Source organism: Ovis aries, chromosome 11 (assembly GCF_016772045.2).
Source record: "Ovis aries strain OAR_USU_Benz2616 breed Rambouillet chromosome 11, ARS-UI_Ramb_v3.0, whole genome shotgun sequence".
Taxonomy (NCBI): domain Eukaryota; kingdom Metazoa; phylum Chordata; class Mammalia; order Artiodactyla; family Bovidae; genus Ovis; species Ovis aries.
Window position 1 is genome coordinate 18,437,795 of NC_056064.1, and position 16,720 is coordinate 18,454,514.

At 36.1% G+C, this 16,720-nt stretch overlaps 2 protein-coding genes across 33 annotated transcripts in view; one reads left to right on the top strand and one right to left on the bottom strand.

The window, feature by feature from the left end:
- NF1 (neurofibromin 1) overlaps nucleotides 1–16,720 on the bottom strand; it is a 253,657-nt gene that overhangs the window by 72,060 nt on the left and 164,877 nt on the right. The gene's annotated exons all lie outside the window — the stretch shown is intronic.
- The window catches only part of OMG (oligodendrocyte myelin glycoprotein), a 34,558-nt gene that overhangs the window by 16,548 nt on the left and 1,290 nt on the right, over nucleotides 1–16,720 (top strand). For both annotated transcript variants that reach the window (XM_060395269.1, XM_060395268.1), the window contains exon 3: nucleotides 731–16,408. In XM_060395269.1, the coding sequence (XP_060251252.1) occupies nucleotides 731–2,059 (1,329 nt within the window). In that variant the 3' untranslated portion in view covers nucleotides 2,060–16,408. The remainder of the gene's footprint in view (nucleotides 1–730; nucleotides 16,409–16,720) is intronic.

Genomic DNA, 16,720 nt, shown 5'->3' on the forward strand with positions numbered 1-16,720 from the left:
AGCAAGTGCATGCACCAGAAATTTGCTGCAGTGTCAGTTGAGGGATTTTTTTCTAATATTCATTCACTTTGTAAATATACACATTGTTTTCCTTTAGACTCGGCACTGAAATATACAGAAATCACTTTATAAAATGTGAGATGTTAAGGTATGGGGTTAGTCAGATTTTTCAAGTGCCTTAAAATGTTTTGCAAGGATATATTTATCCTGAGAAGACGAAGGTGAATTTCAAAGTACTGTCTTAATATCTAAATAAAATCCATCTTATATATACACACTGACTATTTCATTACTGCAGAGATCTTAAGGGAAAAAAACACAAAACAAAACACCAAAACAGACATGACAGCCATTTTCCCCCATTTGAATAAGGAAGAATAACATAAAAAAATAATAACAGCTTAAGATTCTTTAGGATTTTTATTTGCCAAGAATACAATTTTATCAAGTCTCAAGGAAGATAAATAAGACAGATTATGTCTTATAGAAAGGAGAAAATACAGAAGAGAGTAGGGGGAGAGAGTCTGTCTCTACCACATAGCCCCAGTTGAAGGATTAAGCATTTGGACTATAAATGAAGGGGAGCTTTGTTAGTTTAATCACTGGAACAATTATAAAAGAACTCAACAACAACGAGGTTTATTGAAAATTTTGCCTAATGCTAACTGACCCATGCAGATGCCTAATTGTATTTGCATATTAAAAGAAGGGTGTATCTGTTTGTTTCCAGGCTTTGATGGAATATCAGATATTGAAAATGTCTCCCAGCCTGTTCATCCTTCTGTCTCTCACACCTGGTGTTTTATGCATTTGTCCTCTCCAATGTATATGCACCGAGAGGCACAGGCGTGTGGACTGTTCAGGCAGAAACTTGACTACATTACCATCCGGACTGCAAGAGAATATTATCCATTTAAACTTGTCTTATAACCACTTTACTGATCTGCATAACCAGTTAACCCAGTACACCAATCTGAGGACCCTGGACATTTCAAATAACAGGCTTGAAAGCTTGCCTGCTCAGTTACCTCGGTCCCTCTGGAATATGTCTGCTGCTAACAACAACATTAAACTGCTTGAAAAATCTGATACTGCTTATCAGTGGAACCTTAAATACCTGGATGTTTCTAAGAATATGCTGGAAAAGGTTGTCCTCATTAAAAATACACTAAGAAGTCTCGAGGTTCTCAACCTCAGTAGTAACAAACTCTGGACAGTTCCAACCAACATGCCCTCCAAACTACACACCGTGGACCTGTCTAACAATTCCTTGACACAAATCCTTCCAGGAACATTAATAAACCTGACAAATCTCACACATCTTTACCTGCACAACAATAAGTTCACATTCATTCCAGATCAAGCTTTTGACCAACTCTTTCAATTGCAAGAGATAACCCTTTACAATAACAGGTGGTCATGTGACCACCACCAAAACATTACTTATTTACTTAAGTGGATGATGGAAACAAAAGCCCATGTAATAGGGACTCCCTGTTCTAGCCAAATATCATCTTTGAAGGAACATAACATATACCCCACACCTTCTGGATTTACCTCAAGCTTGTTCACTGTAAGTGGGATGCAGACAGTGGACACCATTAACTCTCTGAGTACGGTAACTCAGTCCAAAGTGACCAAAATACCCAAACAATATCGAACAAAGGAAACAACATTTGGTGCCACTCTAAGCAAAGGTACCACCTTGACTAGCACTGACAAGGCTTTTGTGCCCTATCCAGAAGATACATCCACAGAAACCATCAATTCACGTGAAGCAGCCGCTGCAACTCTAACTATTCATCTCCAAGATGGAATGGTTACAAACACAAGCCTCACTAGCTCAACAAAATCATCCCCAACACCCATGACCCTAAGTATTACTAGTGGCATGCCAAATGATTTCTCTGAAATGCCTCAACAAAGCACAACCCTTAACTTAAGGAGGGAAGAGACAACCACAGATGGAAAGACACGCTTACCTTCTGTGGCAAGTGCTTGGAAAGCAAATGCTTCGTTTCTCTTAATGCTCAATGCTGTGGTCATGCTGGCTGGCTGAGGGTCTGCACTTTCCTGAAATTTAATGAATGAACTCCTCCCTGATGTACAGCTGGGAAAATATTCCCCTATCTAACCAGTGACTCAAGCTATATTAAGTATTACCGTTTCTGACTCTGATGTAAATGAAGTAACTTGTCTTAAATAAAAGAAGTGCACAATGTCTTGGTACTTGCTGCTATTTCACTGTCTTAATGAAGTAAAACTAATGAGTTTCCTTTTTTAAAAAATGAAGTGTTTTCTTTTTAAGGCTTCAATTTACTGCACAAAATATAAAGCATCTAAACTTTAATATGTATTTTATGTATGTTTACACTGTCAAACATCTGGGAAAAAATAAAAGGTCTATGCTCATATCTGTGTCACTTGGCTTTCTAGTCATACCAACTTAATCTACTTACTAGAAATGACATGACAAACTTTTTTGCTCTAAGGTACTTTGGTAAAGTCTCTATGGCAAATATAATACTGGAGGTACCCAAGCATTCTGCCACTAAAGTAAAACTGTGGTTGCCTCCCCGTGAATGGTAACGGCACATCATTATTTTACACACAAGCCATAGTTGTTTTCAATCTAAATGATGTCCTGCTTCTGAGGAACTCTTGGCTACTTTACAGATTATATAATGGACAAAAGCTCTTCAAAAAGCTAGAGGACACTAGGCTTTGCATTTTAATAAGGAAAGTTTAATGGCTTTGTTTTTTTGCACTGTAGAAAAGTATTAAAAATGCAATAAAAATTTAAACTTAAAGACATATAAAGAAGGAACAGTTTTAGTGAATATTTAACAAACTGTTCATTAGCAGAAAGTTAAAATAATTATAGTTAAAAGTCTTCTATGAGCAAGAGAGGGAAATTTATCTTTTGTACATCAGAAGTTAGAATCTGACTTACTTAAGTCAAAATAAAGACTAGTTTCAAGATAAAATCATGGGGGTCTAACGAACACCAGCAGTACTAACGGAGGGAGAGGAAAAGAAAAGGAGAAAAGCCAAAAAAGGCTGGAATTCGTTTGGTGCTACGACCAGGTGATGAAACCAATCAAGCAAGCAACAGGACTAGAACTGGGCATGAGACAGATCCGGATACTCCGAGTCAAACGGCACCGGGACTTCAGCTAGAAGGAAACTGAGAACTGTCTACTGATACAAAGTAAGCCATTGTTTGAATTAAGAGACAAACATAAGTAATAGCCAAGAGTCAGAAAAAGAAGCCCTGAAAACAAGGCTAGATTAAGATGCAAGACAGCATAACTGAAATTGGTGAGCCACAAATGAGGAATTTAATTTGTGCCATAAGGAGGAATCTATTTCAAGCATTCTTAAGAGTTGGGAAAGGAGTACAGAAAGAAATTTAAAAATTAAGATAGTTTTCTTTCCACATTTGGGAACATTTCTATTCAGAGACACAGAAAAGTAACAATCTTATGTGCTCTTCATTTTTTCTTTCTTTTAAGGGACAGGCTTATGGAAAAATTACTCTTAAGCTTCAGTAAAGCAATTCCTCTCCTATACTGACTTATTAGTACAGTGACTCTGAGACATTTTTCTGCCCTGGCAAATCTACTTGGTTCACTATTGTCAGGAGGGAATTTCACCATGAAGAAAAGGAGTTATTTGAGATAGTCCCCTAAATGATTTTAAAATGGGTAAGCTGCCTCCACTCCCTCCCAATACTGATCTAGTATCTTCACCATCAATGGTAGAGGCTAATTGCTTAGGTATTTCCTACTCTACCACACACTTGCATCTTGTTTTAAAAATACACACTCTGAACTCCACAGAAAATAGGTTTCTTAGAGTTAATTGTCTTTCACTTTGAGGGTGCCAAAAATTCAATGTTGTTTTAGAAACCCTATGAGCAAAAATGACCAAAAAGTGTAATTTATATATTATAGCATTAGCAGCACCTATAAATTATGCCAATCTTGACATATCTGCAAAATGCAGGAAAAAAATACAGTAAATTTACCAGCACAACACATGTCAACCACACAGATTCTAAGTCCTCAGAAAGAAGTACAGTAATTAGATAGTAATTATATACTTTCATGGAAATTGTATTCTTATCATTAATAATGGGGGCGGGATCATTACTTGCCAATACAACAAGAACTACCGTATTATTGGGCTCCATAAACATTCAAAATGCATTAGTCCTCAGCATCTATCTCTCAAACTCGTAAGGTCCATCCATCCATACTGAAGGTTTGATTTTATTTTACAAGTAACTTTGTTTCTCACCAGTCAAGAGAACTCATATAAGAGAATAAACACAAAAACAAATGTAATAAGGGATAAAGTCATGGTGAAGAATGTGTGCTTTGATGTTAAATCTTCTAGCCCTAAATCCTGTCTCTGACACTTCTCAGCTATATAACCCTGGACAAGCCACCAATGTCCTAAGCCACAGCTTCATAACCCATAAAATGCGCTAGCAGAACTTATTCATAGATGGTATCTATTCCTAAGGAATAAATGGAATAATTCATATATAGTCTTAGCACAGTGTCTTGGCTCCCCACATTCTATATGCAGTAATCCTGCTGTTACATGTCTATGTCCAAGCTCAGTGCGTTGAGAAATTCCCATGTATGTCAACACCCAAGCTCTAAGAGCAAGAGAGCAAAATGGTACGTTTGCTTCAGTCCTGCTTTTCCACCCTCCAGGGTTCAAGTTCAGATGTTAATGAAATGGGACCCAGAAAAGAGAGAAACATTCACTTATGAGAGCAGAATGATAAAATGTCTCCTACTGCTAACTTAAAAGATCTCAAATATGTGTTCTTCAATGACCATTATCATCAACCATCTTTTAAATATTATTTGGGAAATTCCAGAACAAAAACAGATAAAATTATCGAAAAAAATAAAAATGGTTATTATTAACAGGTGAAATGATTATTATCTATCTAAAGGGTCCCTCAGGAATGCCTTCAGAAGAACAACTTTAATAACAAGTATACAAACATTAATCATTTTCTCATATGCTGGCAACAAATAATTGGGAAATTATAGGAAAAGGATACTATATTCACGACAGCAACTAATAAACCAAAATATACAATGCCAAGAAAAACATTCACATGAAATGTGCAGGACCAAATGGAGAAAAGTTTAAAAAAAATTAATGAGATGTATAAACCAAGACTTGATAGAGATGATAAACAAAGGTCTCCCATCCATTTATTTTTTCACTGAAGTATTTTTTTAGCACCTGGAATGTACCAAGAGCAAAGATTAACCAAAGGAGACACACCTTGATTGATGTTGTAAAGATGAATTAATTCCAGATAATTTATGGATTAAGCCAACTCTGATAAACATTCCAATGAGATTCTTTTTAGAATAAAATACTCAAGCCCATCTGGAAAAATAAGCAGGAAAGAACAGGAAAAGGAAGAAATAGAAAGATCTTAGCCTTTCTATGTCAGCTGTAAAAATTAAGGCAGAGTGGTCATGGCATAAAAATAAAAAAGAAGATAACTATAATATAGAAATGACAGCACAATTAGAGCACACAACAATTAAGAAACTCTTTGTGCCTCCATTTCCTCAAAGGGTTGTTGTGAGGGAAAAAATGAGTTAACACACGTAAAGTGCTTAGAACAGTGCCTACCACGTAGTACATTCTCAAACAGTGGAAAAAGTCAAAAATCAAAGGGGAAAGTAAAGATTCAAAAAGCGATGCTGGGAAAATTTGAAGAGAGTCCAATTCAATACTCACTTCATGTGATACACCTACATAGTGAACTAAAAAAGATAACATAAAAAAGGAAGTCTTAAAACCAACAGAAGAATAAAAAAAGATATGAATCTCTCAGTGAAAGGCTTTTATTTTAAATTAGAAAAAGAAAAAAAAACACAAAGAAATTACCAATAGTTTATACAAAACCCCAGATTTCTTATGTTGGAACTAATAAGCCTGATGAAAAATACTCAGAGAAAAACATAAAGGAGATTGCTAATCAAATGCTCATAAAATTGATAAGAAAAATACTTAGATTTCCCAATGGATACTGGGTGAAGGACACAAACAGAAATGTCTAAAAGATAGGAAGTGACAAACTGACAAATGTTTAAAAGATAGGAAGTGACAAATTGACAAATATATGGGGAATATGGCAATCACATAATAACTGAGAAAAATAAAACGTGATGCTATGCTCATTACTAAATCAGCAAGCAATTTTTTTAAGTAATAAAAATCAATGCTGGGGAAGACACAATAAAACAGCCACATTCACATATTGGTACAACTCTTTTGAAAAGTAACTAGCAACTGTGATGAGAAAATAGCTATTTTGAGTTGCTGCCTAAGCATTTTACAGTATGACAACACTACACATGCCCAGTGGCTGGACATTTAGATAAGGACTCAAGTTAAGATTCCCACCATAATTTCCCACGTTGCTTTTCCTGGAGCACCTTTTAAAATAACCACATAGAACTGAGCCTGTAAACAGTTAAGGGACTGTCATCCCAACCACCTTACAGGAGGTGCTCTATCTCTTCTTCTCTTGACCTGGGGCAGAGGACTGCTCTGCCATTCCCCCAGCTCACTGTGGATGCTTGCCTCCACCCCTCTCCGCCCGACGTTTCTGGGATCTCTAAGTAATAAAATCCTGTGACTTCGTCTGAATGTACTGCAACTGAGCCTTCAATCAAAATAACCCCAGGAGTTTTCACTTTCCTCAGAAATTGAGGGCGCTACTTGCCAACCTTGAGTTGGTGGTTTGCGCCTCATTCAAAAAGTCATAATCTGCATATTTTTAACAGTATATCAATTACAGGGGTGGGGTGGGGCAACAAAACAGTGATCAAAAACCTAAAATATTTTAACCTTTAATCTAGTAAATTCTAGGTAAATATCAGCATTCTTTCAAACAGCAAGAAAAACCAGAATGCCAAGTATCTATCATTAGGAAAGTGTGGCCAGAATATTACATGACCAACACAAATATTTATGTAGTTTCTTTTTTAACTTTGAAATGTAGAAAATGCAAATACTACAAAGACAGAGTGAAAACTATATAAATGTGTTATAGAACTATGCATACAAGCAAAAAACATAAGCATGTGAAATGCTTATATGTATACCAAGTATTTTTTATTGCCTGTTTTGTCTTTGAAAAATACAAGAGGTATAAGAAAAGAACTATTGAAATAGGTGTCCAAGGGTTCTAGGTTGAGTAAGAAAATGAGACGATGCAAAATGAACTGTGAATAGGGAAGGGGAGGTTAAGAAACTGGAGGATATCATGACATATAGATCAGAGACTGAGAAGTACTATCAGATTTCTTGGAAGCATATATAGCTTACGTTAGCTCTACATGGTTAATTGTTCCTCGGACTGTTCTCTAGTAAATCTAACCAACCAGGCTCTTTCTCTCCTAAAAACGAAACAACAACAAAAGAACACTAAAAATCTTCAACAACTGTCTGTGTCTCAGTCAGTCAGTCAGTTCAGTAGCTCAGTCATGCCTGGCTCTTTGCAACCACATGGACTGCAGCACAGCCAGGCTTCTCTGTCCATCACTAACTCCCAAAGCTTGCTCAAACTCATGTCCATCGAGTCGGTGGTACCATCCAAACATCTCATCCTCTGTCATCCCCTTCTCCTCCTACCTTCAATCTTTCCCAGAATAAGGGTCTTTTCCAAAGAGTCAGTTCTTTGCATCAGGTGGCCAAAGGACAGGAGCTTCAGCTTCAGCATCAGTCCTTCCAATGAGTATTCAGGACCGATTTCCTTTAGGATTAACTTGTTTGACCTCCTTGCAGTCCAAGGGACTCTCAAGAGTCTTCTCCAATACCACAGTTCAAAACCATCAATTCTTCAGCACTCAGCCTTCTTTATAATCCAACTCTCACATCCATACATGACCACTGGGAAAACCATAGCTTTGACTAGATGGACCTTTGTTGGCAAAGTAATGTCTCTGTTTTTTAATATGCTGTCTAGGTTGGTCATAGCTTTTCTTCCAGAGAGTACCTTTTAATTTCATGGCTGCAGTCACCATCTGCAGTGATTTTGGAGCCCAAGAAAATAAAGTCTGTCACTGTGCCCATTGTTTCCCCATCTATTTCCCATGAAGTGATGGGACTGGATGCCATGATCTTAGTTTTCTGAATGTGGGGTTTTAAGCCAGCTTTTTTAACTCTCCTCTTTCACTTTCATCAAGAGGATCTTTAGTTCTTCTTTACTTTCTGCCATAAGGGTGGTGTCCTTGTGTATCTGACGTTATTGATATTTCTCCCGGCAATCTTGATGCCAGCTTGTGCTTCATCCAGCCCAGCATTTCTCATGATGTACTCTGCATATAAGTTAAATAAGTAGGGTGACAATATACAGCCTTGACGTACTCCTTTCCCTATTTGGAACCAGTCTGTTGGTCCATGTCCAATTCTAACCACTGCTTCTCGACCTGCATACAGATTTCTCAGTAGTCAGGTCAAGTGGTCTGGTATTCTCATCTCTTGAAGAATTTTCCAAAGTTTGTTGTGATCCACACAGTCAAAGGCTTTGGCGTAGTCAATAAAGCAGATGTTTTTCTGGAACTCTCTTGCTTTTTCAATGATCCAACGGATGTTGGAAATTTGATCTCTGGTTCCTCTGCCTTTTCTAAATCCAGCTTGAACATCTGGGAGTTCATGGTTCATGTACTGTTGAAGTTGTGTGTTGTTGTGTCTCAAAATAAAATCTAAATTCTTAATAGCTTTACTAATAGGTACAATCAAGCCCTTGCTTCCCTTTACAGTGCCATCTTAAAAATTTCCAACTCCATCGCACTGTATAGTTCAAACAGAACATCTTTCTATCCCTGTAATTCCCCATACTCTCTCTTGCCATTAGGCTCTCAGAAATTCTGCATGTCCTTGCTGCCATACTCCTTTTCTTCTTCCCCCAGCAAACCTTATTCATCCTCTTTATTTCAGTTTAGATATTACCTCCTGCTAGGAGTTTTTTTTTGGGGGGGATCTTGATCTGAATTTATTAAATAAAATAATTAATATAAAACAAAGATATGACTGATAGGCTAACAATAACCTACTTAAGACAGACCAAGTCAAACCTCCAAGTCTTTCTTATTTTAGAACCTAAGTTTCTTCCAATAGGTCAAAGTCACAGCTTCAAAGTCCAGACAAAACAGAGATTAAAGAAAAGTTATAAATGATGATTTGGCTAGGTTGCTATTTGTCATATAAGAAATTAGTTCTAGGTAGTGGGGAGTTACCTCTGAAACAATTTCAGAGAAAGCTTAGTTTTGTTACCTGTGAACAATTTAGTACAAGTAGATTACTCAAGGGATATCAAGGAAATAGAAAAAAAAAAAGCCACCTCAAGGTGTTAATAATGTGTTAAGCAGGTTAGTTTCCTTCACACTTTCAAAACTGACACAAGTGAGGTTTTTAAGAAGCTCGTCTTTCAAGAAATGTCATTTTGGTTCAACAGCCCCAACTATGTTAAGCACGTTCAGGAACCAGTTGAGACATATGTTCAATATATCCATTTATCTTTTCTATAAACCATGGTCTGATATTGTGAATTTGTTGGGAGTTATTGATGAAATCAAAGTACAGAAATTAAACATATACATACAAATACTCATAAAAACAGCAAAACTGTACAGTTTTTTCCTGATTAAAACAATTCTAAGAGTATTTAAAGTACATCGTGATTTAGTAGAAAGAGCATGAGTTTAGACTGTTACCAACAGTCTTATCGTGGGTAAATGATTAAATACGTCCTCTGGTAAAAATCAAAATAACATATATTCCATATGGGCATTTTAAAGAATAGATTAAATCATGTACATTAAAGCATTTTGTAGGTGCTACATAAATATTTTAAATATTACTCCTGTGCCTTGTATAAGAGATTCTTGGTAATTAAAAAGGTTAGTGATGGAGATGACTGAACCCAGAGTGGCATATAATTCCTCATGTACCTATCCTCTCTAATTACACTTTAAATAATTTATAAGATTTGTTATTTATTCATTCATTTATATATGGAAAAAATAATTTATCAGTAAAAAAGTTAGATATCTGAATTTCAAATGGGCATCCCAAACCAAATATCAAATAAATCTGATGAAATCTCAATCAGAAATGTAGTTTTTCACTTTGTGTTATTCTGTTGCCCATAGTCACAGTTCAAACAAACAAAGAGAACACTTCTGGAAGGCTGAGGAATGCCTGTCAAAATGCTTACCTCAATAGAAAATAAACTAAGATTTAATGGCTTTTCATCGACAAAGAAAAAAGAAACAAAACATCACTAAGGAAAAATAAAGATGCCATACACCACAATAACCACTGGGAAGGCCTTTGCTTGCCAACCACAGCCTCAGTGACCACTACTGCACCTGAGACATTGTATAGTGCAAGAGTAACTGGCACACAGCCACAACTACCCATCCCTTCTATTGCTTAACCACAAGACGCTCTGTTGTATTTCCTCATGCCAATAACAAATAATTAAAGAAAGCTGATACATGTTCAAAAATAATTTCATCTATACACAGGCTCTAGTATTCTTTTTCATGGTATGGCTTTTCTACAATTGGAAATCTTTCTTGCTTAACAAAGTATACTTTGATAATGTGTTATGAGTCTCTTGCCCTGATATTAAATTTTTTTTAGAAAGCTGTAGGACATTAAATATGAACTTAGACATGCACTGTAAAGGCTAAAGCCTCTTTAAAACATAATAAAAGCAATCAAAGAACGAAGGGGTCACCTGAAACTAGTGAAACATCTTCCTACATTCACTATGACGATACGGTAAACTGATCTTAATTCTAAATACAAACAACACATATCTAAATTTCTTTATGTTTTTCTTCAAAGTAGTCATGTTTGAGTCTTGAAGCTCTTACTCCAATGAGGCTGTTATTTGTGAAAACACCTTTGGGGGCCTTTCTTTCAAATATTACTACAAGCCAGTTTATATGTAACACAAGAAAAAAATCATTTTAAGCAAAAATATTACTAAATGACATTTTGCTTTACCAAAAACTTTCAAGAATGAAGATTTTCCTACTACATTTACACAGAACATACTACACTTCCAAAAATGTACTTCTCTTAAAATGTGTGCTCAAAAGCATCAGGGTTTAAAGTAAGTACCTCACCTACAACAGTGACTCTTCTGAAGGGAACAATATTCATTTGCATACATTTACCTTTAGTTGCTTGTTTTAGAATTTTTACATGTTGTTTCATAATATCAAACCTCATAAACATATCTCAGGATTATTTCCTTTCAAGGCTTATGTATTTACATTAAAAGAGGTGAGCCTAGTTGATTAAAAATATAACTGTTTTCATAGCAATAGATGGACTGCAGCCATTAATTGCTTCTTTTTAAGTACTATCAAGTCATAACTACCAAATTATTCATTATGTATCAGTCACTACATCCTCTTGTTGAGTAAACCAAAGCCTTGTTTCCTAACGCCCGAGGCCACTATACTTCTATAAACTAACGATCACAGAAAACAAAACCACTTGAGAAATCGTCTGGCTCATTCAGGACTCCAACTCTAATCACTATTATTAAATCAAGTCTTTTTCCTTTAAAGTATAGTCATGTGTATCCATAATTAAAATTGGAAATTAGCCTTAACACTATCACTGAATGATTACCTATATGTAATATTTATATTATATTGTCAACAGCCTAGATTAGAGTGCAGCAAACTAGTGTCCAATGACAGGCTACTTGCAGCCTGTTTCTGTATGACCTGCAAGGAAAATGGTTCTTTTTGGTTAAAAAACCAAAATCAAAACAAAACAAAAACAAGAGAAAAAGAAAAGCTTTAGGCTTGTAAAGCCTAAAATATTTACTACCTGGTCTATTGATAAATAAGCTTGCTAACCTCCGCTTGGATAATTGATAAAGCTACCCACTCAGTCTGTAAGATAAACATCAGTTCAGTTCAGTCGTTCAGTCGTGTCCGACTCTTTGCAACCCCATGCACTGCAGCACACCAGGCTCCCCTGTCCATCACCAACTCCCAGAGCTTGCTCAAACTCATGTCCATCGAGTCGGTGATGCCATCCAACCATCTCATCCTCTGTCGCCCCTTTTCTTCCTGCCTTCAATCTTTCCCAGCATCAGGGTCTTTTTCAATGAGTCAGTTCACATCAGGTGGCCAAAGGACTGGAGTTTCAGTTTCAGCATCAGTCCTTCCAATGAATATTCAGGACTGATTTCCTTTTGGATGGACTGGTTTGATCTCCTTGCAGTCCAAAGGACTCTCAAGAGTCTTCTCCAACACCACAGTTCAAAAACATCAATTCTTTGGTGCTCAGCTTTCTTTATATGGTCCAAATCTCACATTCATACATGACTACTGGAAAAACCATAATTTGACTCAATGGACTTTTGTTGGCAAAGTAAAGTCTCTGCTTTTGAATATGCTGTCTAGGTTGGTCATAGCTTTTCTTCCAAGGAGCAAGCGTCTTTTAATTTCATGGCTGCAGTCAATATCTGCAGTGATTTTGGAGCCCAGAAAAATAAAGTCTGTCACTGTGTCCATTATTTCCCCACCTGTTTGGCATGAAGTGATGGGACTGGATACCATGATCTTTGTGTTTTGAATGTTGAGTTTTAAGCCAGCTTTTTCACTCTCCTCTTTCACTTTCATCAAGAGGATCTTTAGTTCTTCACTTTCTGCCATAAAGGTGGTGTCATTGTGTATCTGAGGTTATTGATATTTCTCCTGGCAATCTTGATTTCAGTTTGTGCTTCATCCAGCCTGGCATTTCGCAAGATATACTCTGCATATAAGTTAAACAAGCAGGGTGACAATAGACAGCCTTGATGTACTCCTTTCCCAATTTGGAACCAGTCCGTTGTTCCATGTCTGGTTCTAACTGTTGCTTCTTGACCTGCATACAGATTTCTCAGGAGGCAGTTTAGGTGGTCTGGTATTCCCATCTCTTTAAGAATTTTCCACAGTTTGTTGTGATCCACACAGTGAAAGGATAAAGTACAACAATGTAAGGATAAAGTACAATTTTTTTGAAGCACAATCAACAAGACTTAGTGATTAATCAGATGCATGCGGTTACAAACAGGCAGAAATGAAGACTGATGTTTAGCTTTCTATTTAATAAAGAGAAGGAGGGAATATTGGGAGACAGACACTTCTCCAAACATGTATTTTGCAACTAAGGAGAAATGTGTTCTTTTTCTTGTATTAGATTCCAACAGTGAAGAGACTGATATTCTACTGTAGAAGTACTTATGTACAATTCTAAGATACTCACATTTAAATCTAACATAACAATAGTCTGTTTTTGCACATGTGCATATATACTTTCTCAGGAAGCTTCCAAATATCTTTTTGAAACAACTGTCCACACTTAAAAGTCACTTGTTACTACACAATATTGGGGGAAAAACAGAAACAAGCAGCCCAAAATGGAGCCACTTGTGTTAAAATCAAGACTTAATACCAAATCTAACCGCAGTTACAACCTTCTCCAGGAATGTAATCCTAACCAGTGGAATCTTCTGGTCAGTACCAATGAGATAATCATTTCCATCCCCAAAAGGAGGATGAGATAATCTGCCACACAGATGCTTTTCATCCCCTACGTAAGTTACTTAAGCTTGAAATAATTTTTTATGATTTCCTTGTCTTGACTTTAAAAAACTTTCTCTTTCCATAGTCCTCTGGAGCTCCTCTCTATTTATTAGACAGGATGCTGTCCAATTCATGAACTGTTCAATAAAACCAATTAGATCTTTAAAATTTCCTTGGTTGAATTTCTGTTACTTTACACAGGTAAAGGATGTGAATGCACTTTTGACCTACATCATACAAGTAAGAAATTCTCTCAAAAGAGAAGCCAGAAAGTAGAGAAAGGACTTAAACTCAGGCCTCTGAGTTGCAAATTTATGCTTATGGTGGAGGGAAAGCTGTAAATGACCAAATGTCTAAAATAATAGACATATCAGCCTCCCCCATGAAGAAACAAAGATGAGATATTTCAATAAATTCCAGTGTTTGTTGTACACTATTCTGTGCAAGTACTCCCTGCGCCACAAGATACAAAGAAGAGGTTGTACCTGATCACAAGGAAGCCAGAGGATACAACAGAGTAAAGAAGAGTCTGATATATGCGCTAGACATACCAAGTCCTAAAATGTCTGATTTGGAAGTATAGAATTAAGAAAGGCTCACATAAAAAGGGCTTCCCTGGTGGCTCAGAGGATAAAGCGTCTGCCTGCAAGGCAGGAGACCTGGGTTCGAACCCTGGGTCAGGAAGATCCCCTGGAGAAGGAAATGGCAACCCACTCCAGTACTCCTGCCTGGAAAATCCCATGGACAGAGAAGCCTGGTAGGTTACAGTCTATGGGGTCCCAAAGAGTCAGACATGACTGAGAGACTTCACTTCACATAAAAAGATGCTGCCATCAGAGTTAGACACTGAAGGAAGAGTGCAATTTTGAATGAGAAAACACTCTGGGCAGATGGGAGAGACTGCACAAAGATAAAGAAGTGGGGGTATTTAAAGGCATGAATAATGGCAAATGATTTCTTTTTTGGGGGGAAGCATTTAAGTGCTGCAGAGTTCAGAAATTTTAATTTTACTTAATTATCATCAAAGACTTAAGCAGCTTAAGATCAATAAGAAGAAAATAAGAAATTAAAGGTAATGATGCAGTTGAAATGTGTATAAGAACAGGATACCAATACAGTATACTAACACATATATATGGAATTTAGAAAGACGGTAATGATAACTCTGTATGCGAGACAGCAAAAGAGACACAGATGTATAGAACAGTCTTTTGGACTCTGTGGGAGAGGGAGAGGGTGGGATGATTTGGGAGAATGGCATTGAAACATGTATAATATCATATAAGAAACAAATCGCCAGTCCAGATTTGATGCAGAATACAGGATGCTTGGGGCTGGTGCACTGGGATGACCCAGAGGGATGGTACGGGGAGGGAGGTGGGAGTAGGGTTCAGGATGGGGAACACGCGTATACCTGTGGCGGATTCATGTTGATGTATGGCAAAACCAATACAATATTATAAAGTAATTAGCTTCCAATTAAAATAAATAAACTTAAAAAAAGATAAAATTTTAAGTAAGTTGAGATTGAGGTGTTTGAAGCATCAATAAAAATTTATTAACCTCCAATTAAAATAAATAAATTTATATTTTAAAAAACTTACATGTGCATTATCTTAGTGCTCTGATTTATAATACCTACTCTGGTTGCTAAGAGGCTTTTTATGTTTACTTTTTAGGTCTGATCATACAAACTTTCAATTTAATAGAGGTTTGTACCTAATATAAATAAGATTTATACTCTTTATACTAGGTACCTAATATAAATAAGATTTATAATCTTTATACTATACTCTACATACTTAATATAAATAAGATTTAGCAAGCACTGGTTCTATTTATTCAGGAGGAAAAAGAAACCTTCACAGCAAAGTAAAACAGGACAGAAACATGTACTGACTTGTACTTCTGCCATTTATGAAGCAATTTCCTTGTATGTCAACACAATTGTTCACAACCCTGCAAGTTTTAAAAAGAGCCAGCTAATGTGATGAAAACATTAGCACAGTACAACCCAACTTCCCTGTGTGCCACTCATTAAGCAAAAGCAGTGACCAAAAGATGAAATTCCTTTGAAGAATTTATTTACTCCATGTGCTTCAATGTGAGCTATTTAATGTACTAAAAAAAAAACCTCTGCAAACTCAATATGAAAAGTATCACTTTCACATGCAATTCTTTTCTATTTAGTTTTATATTAATAAAGTTTAACCTCTTTTCTAATAGAATAATTATTTACTAGAACTCTAGAACCTCTAGAAAGCTATATTCTTGAATTATTTTGAAAACTTCCAATATAATCCTAGCCAAAAACTACCCTCTAAACATATATACAATATATTTTAAGAAAAAAATCTGTCTCTAATATACTTACTCAATTTTAAGTCATGATAATCACAGTAGGCAAAGAGTATATTCCTGTAGTTAGTTCAATCAAATGAAGACATTCGCTAATGCAAAACATGGGTAAGAGGAATAACAAAGTGGTATTCACAGGGTTCTTTATATAAGTGACTAGATTTTAGAAAGACTTTATTTGCATTTCTCCATCTCTGCCACAGTCTGTTTGCACCAGTTTGGAAAGCACTCAATAGGTTATTTCCAAAGCGTAAATACCAGGTCAAGTTTATAACACGTGACTTACTCACTAATTCTATTTAAATAGCACACAGTGAGTAAGAAATTAGATTCCCCATAGGACACTGCAGAAAGCCTGAAGCCTACTCTTCAAAGAAAAAAAACATCAAAAGGTAATATTAAATTGAAATTTTCTCAGTTACACATTAGAACCAAATGTAAATTTAGCATATATTAGATTTCAAAGTTTGAGCTTTAAGTTAAAAAAGAACAGTTAACTATGTTCAACATGGGCTAGCTGCTTTTTCTCAATCACGGCAAACCATTAGATTTGAAGACAGGATAAAAAAAAATTAGCCTTACTTTCAAAATAGTTTACTAGTAAACTTTTTGTGTATGTCTATAGTATGTCTTCATAGTCCCCATCTACTAAAGAACACTAGACTAAGACTCAGACTCAAGTTCCAGTTCTGGTCATTTTCAGA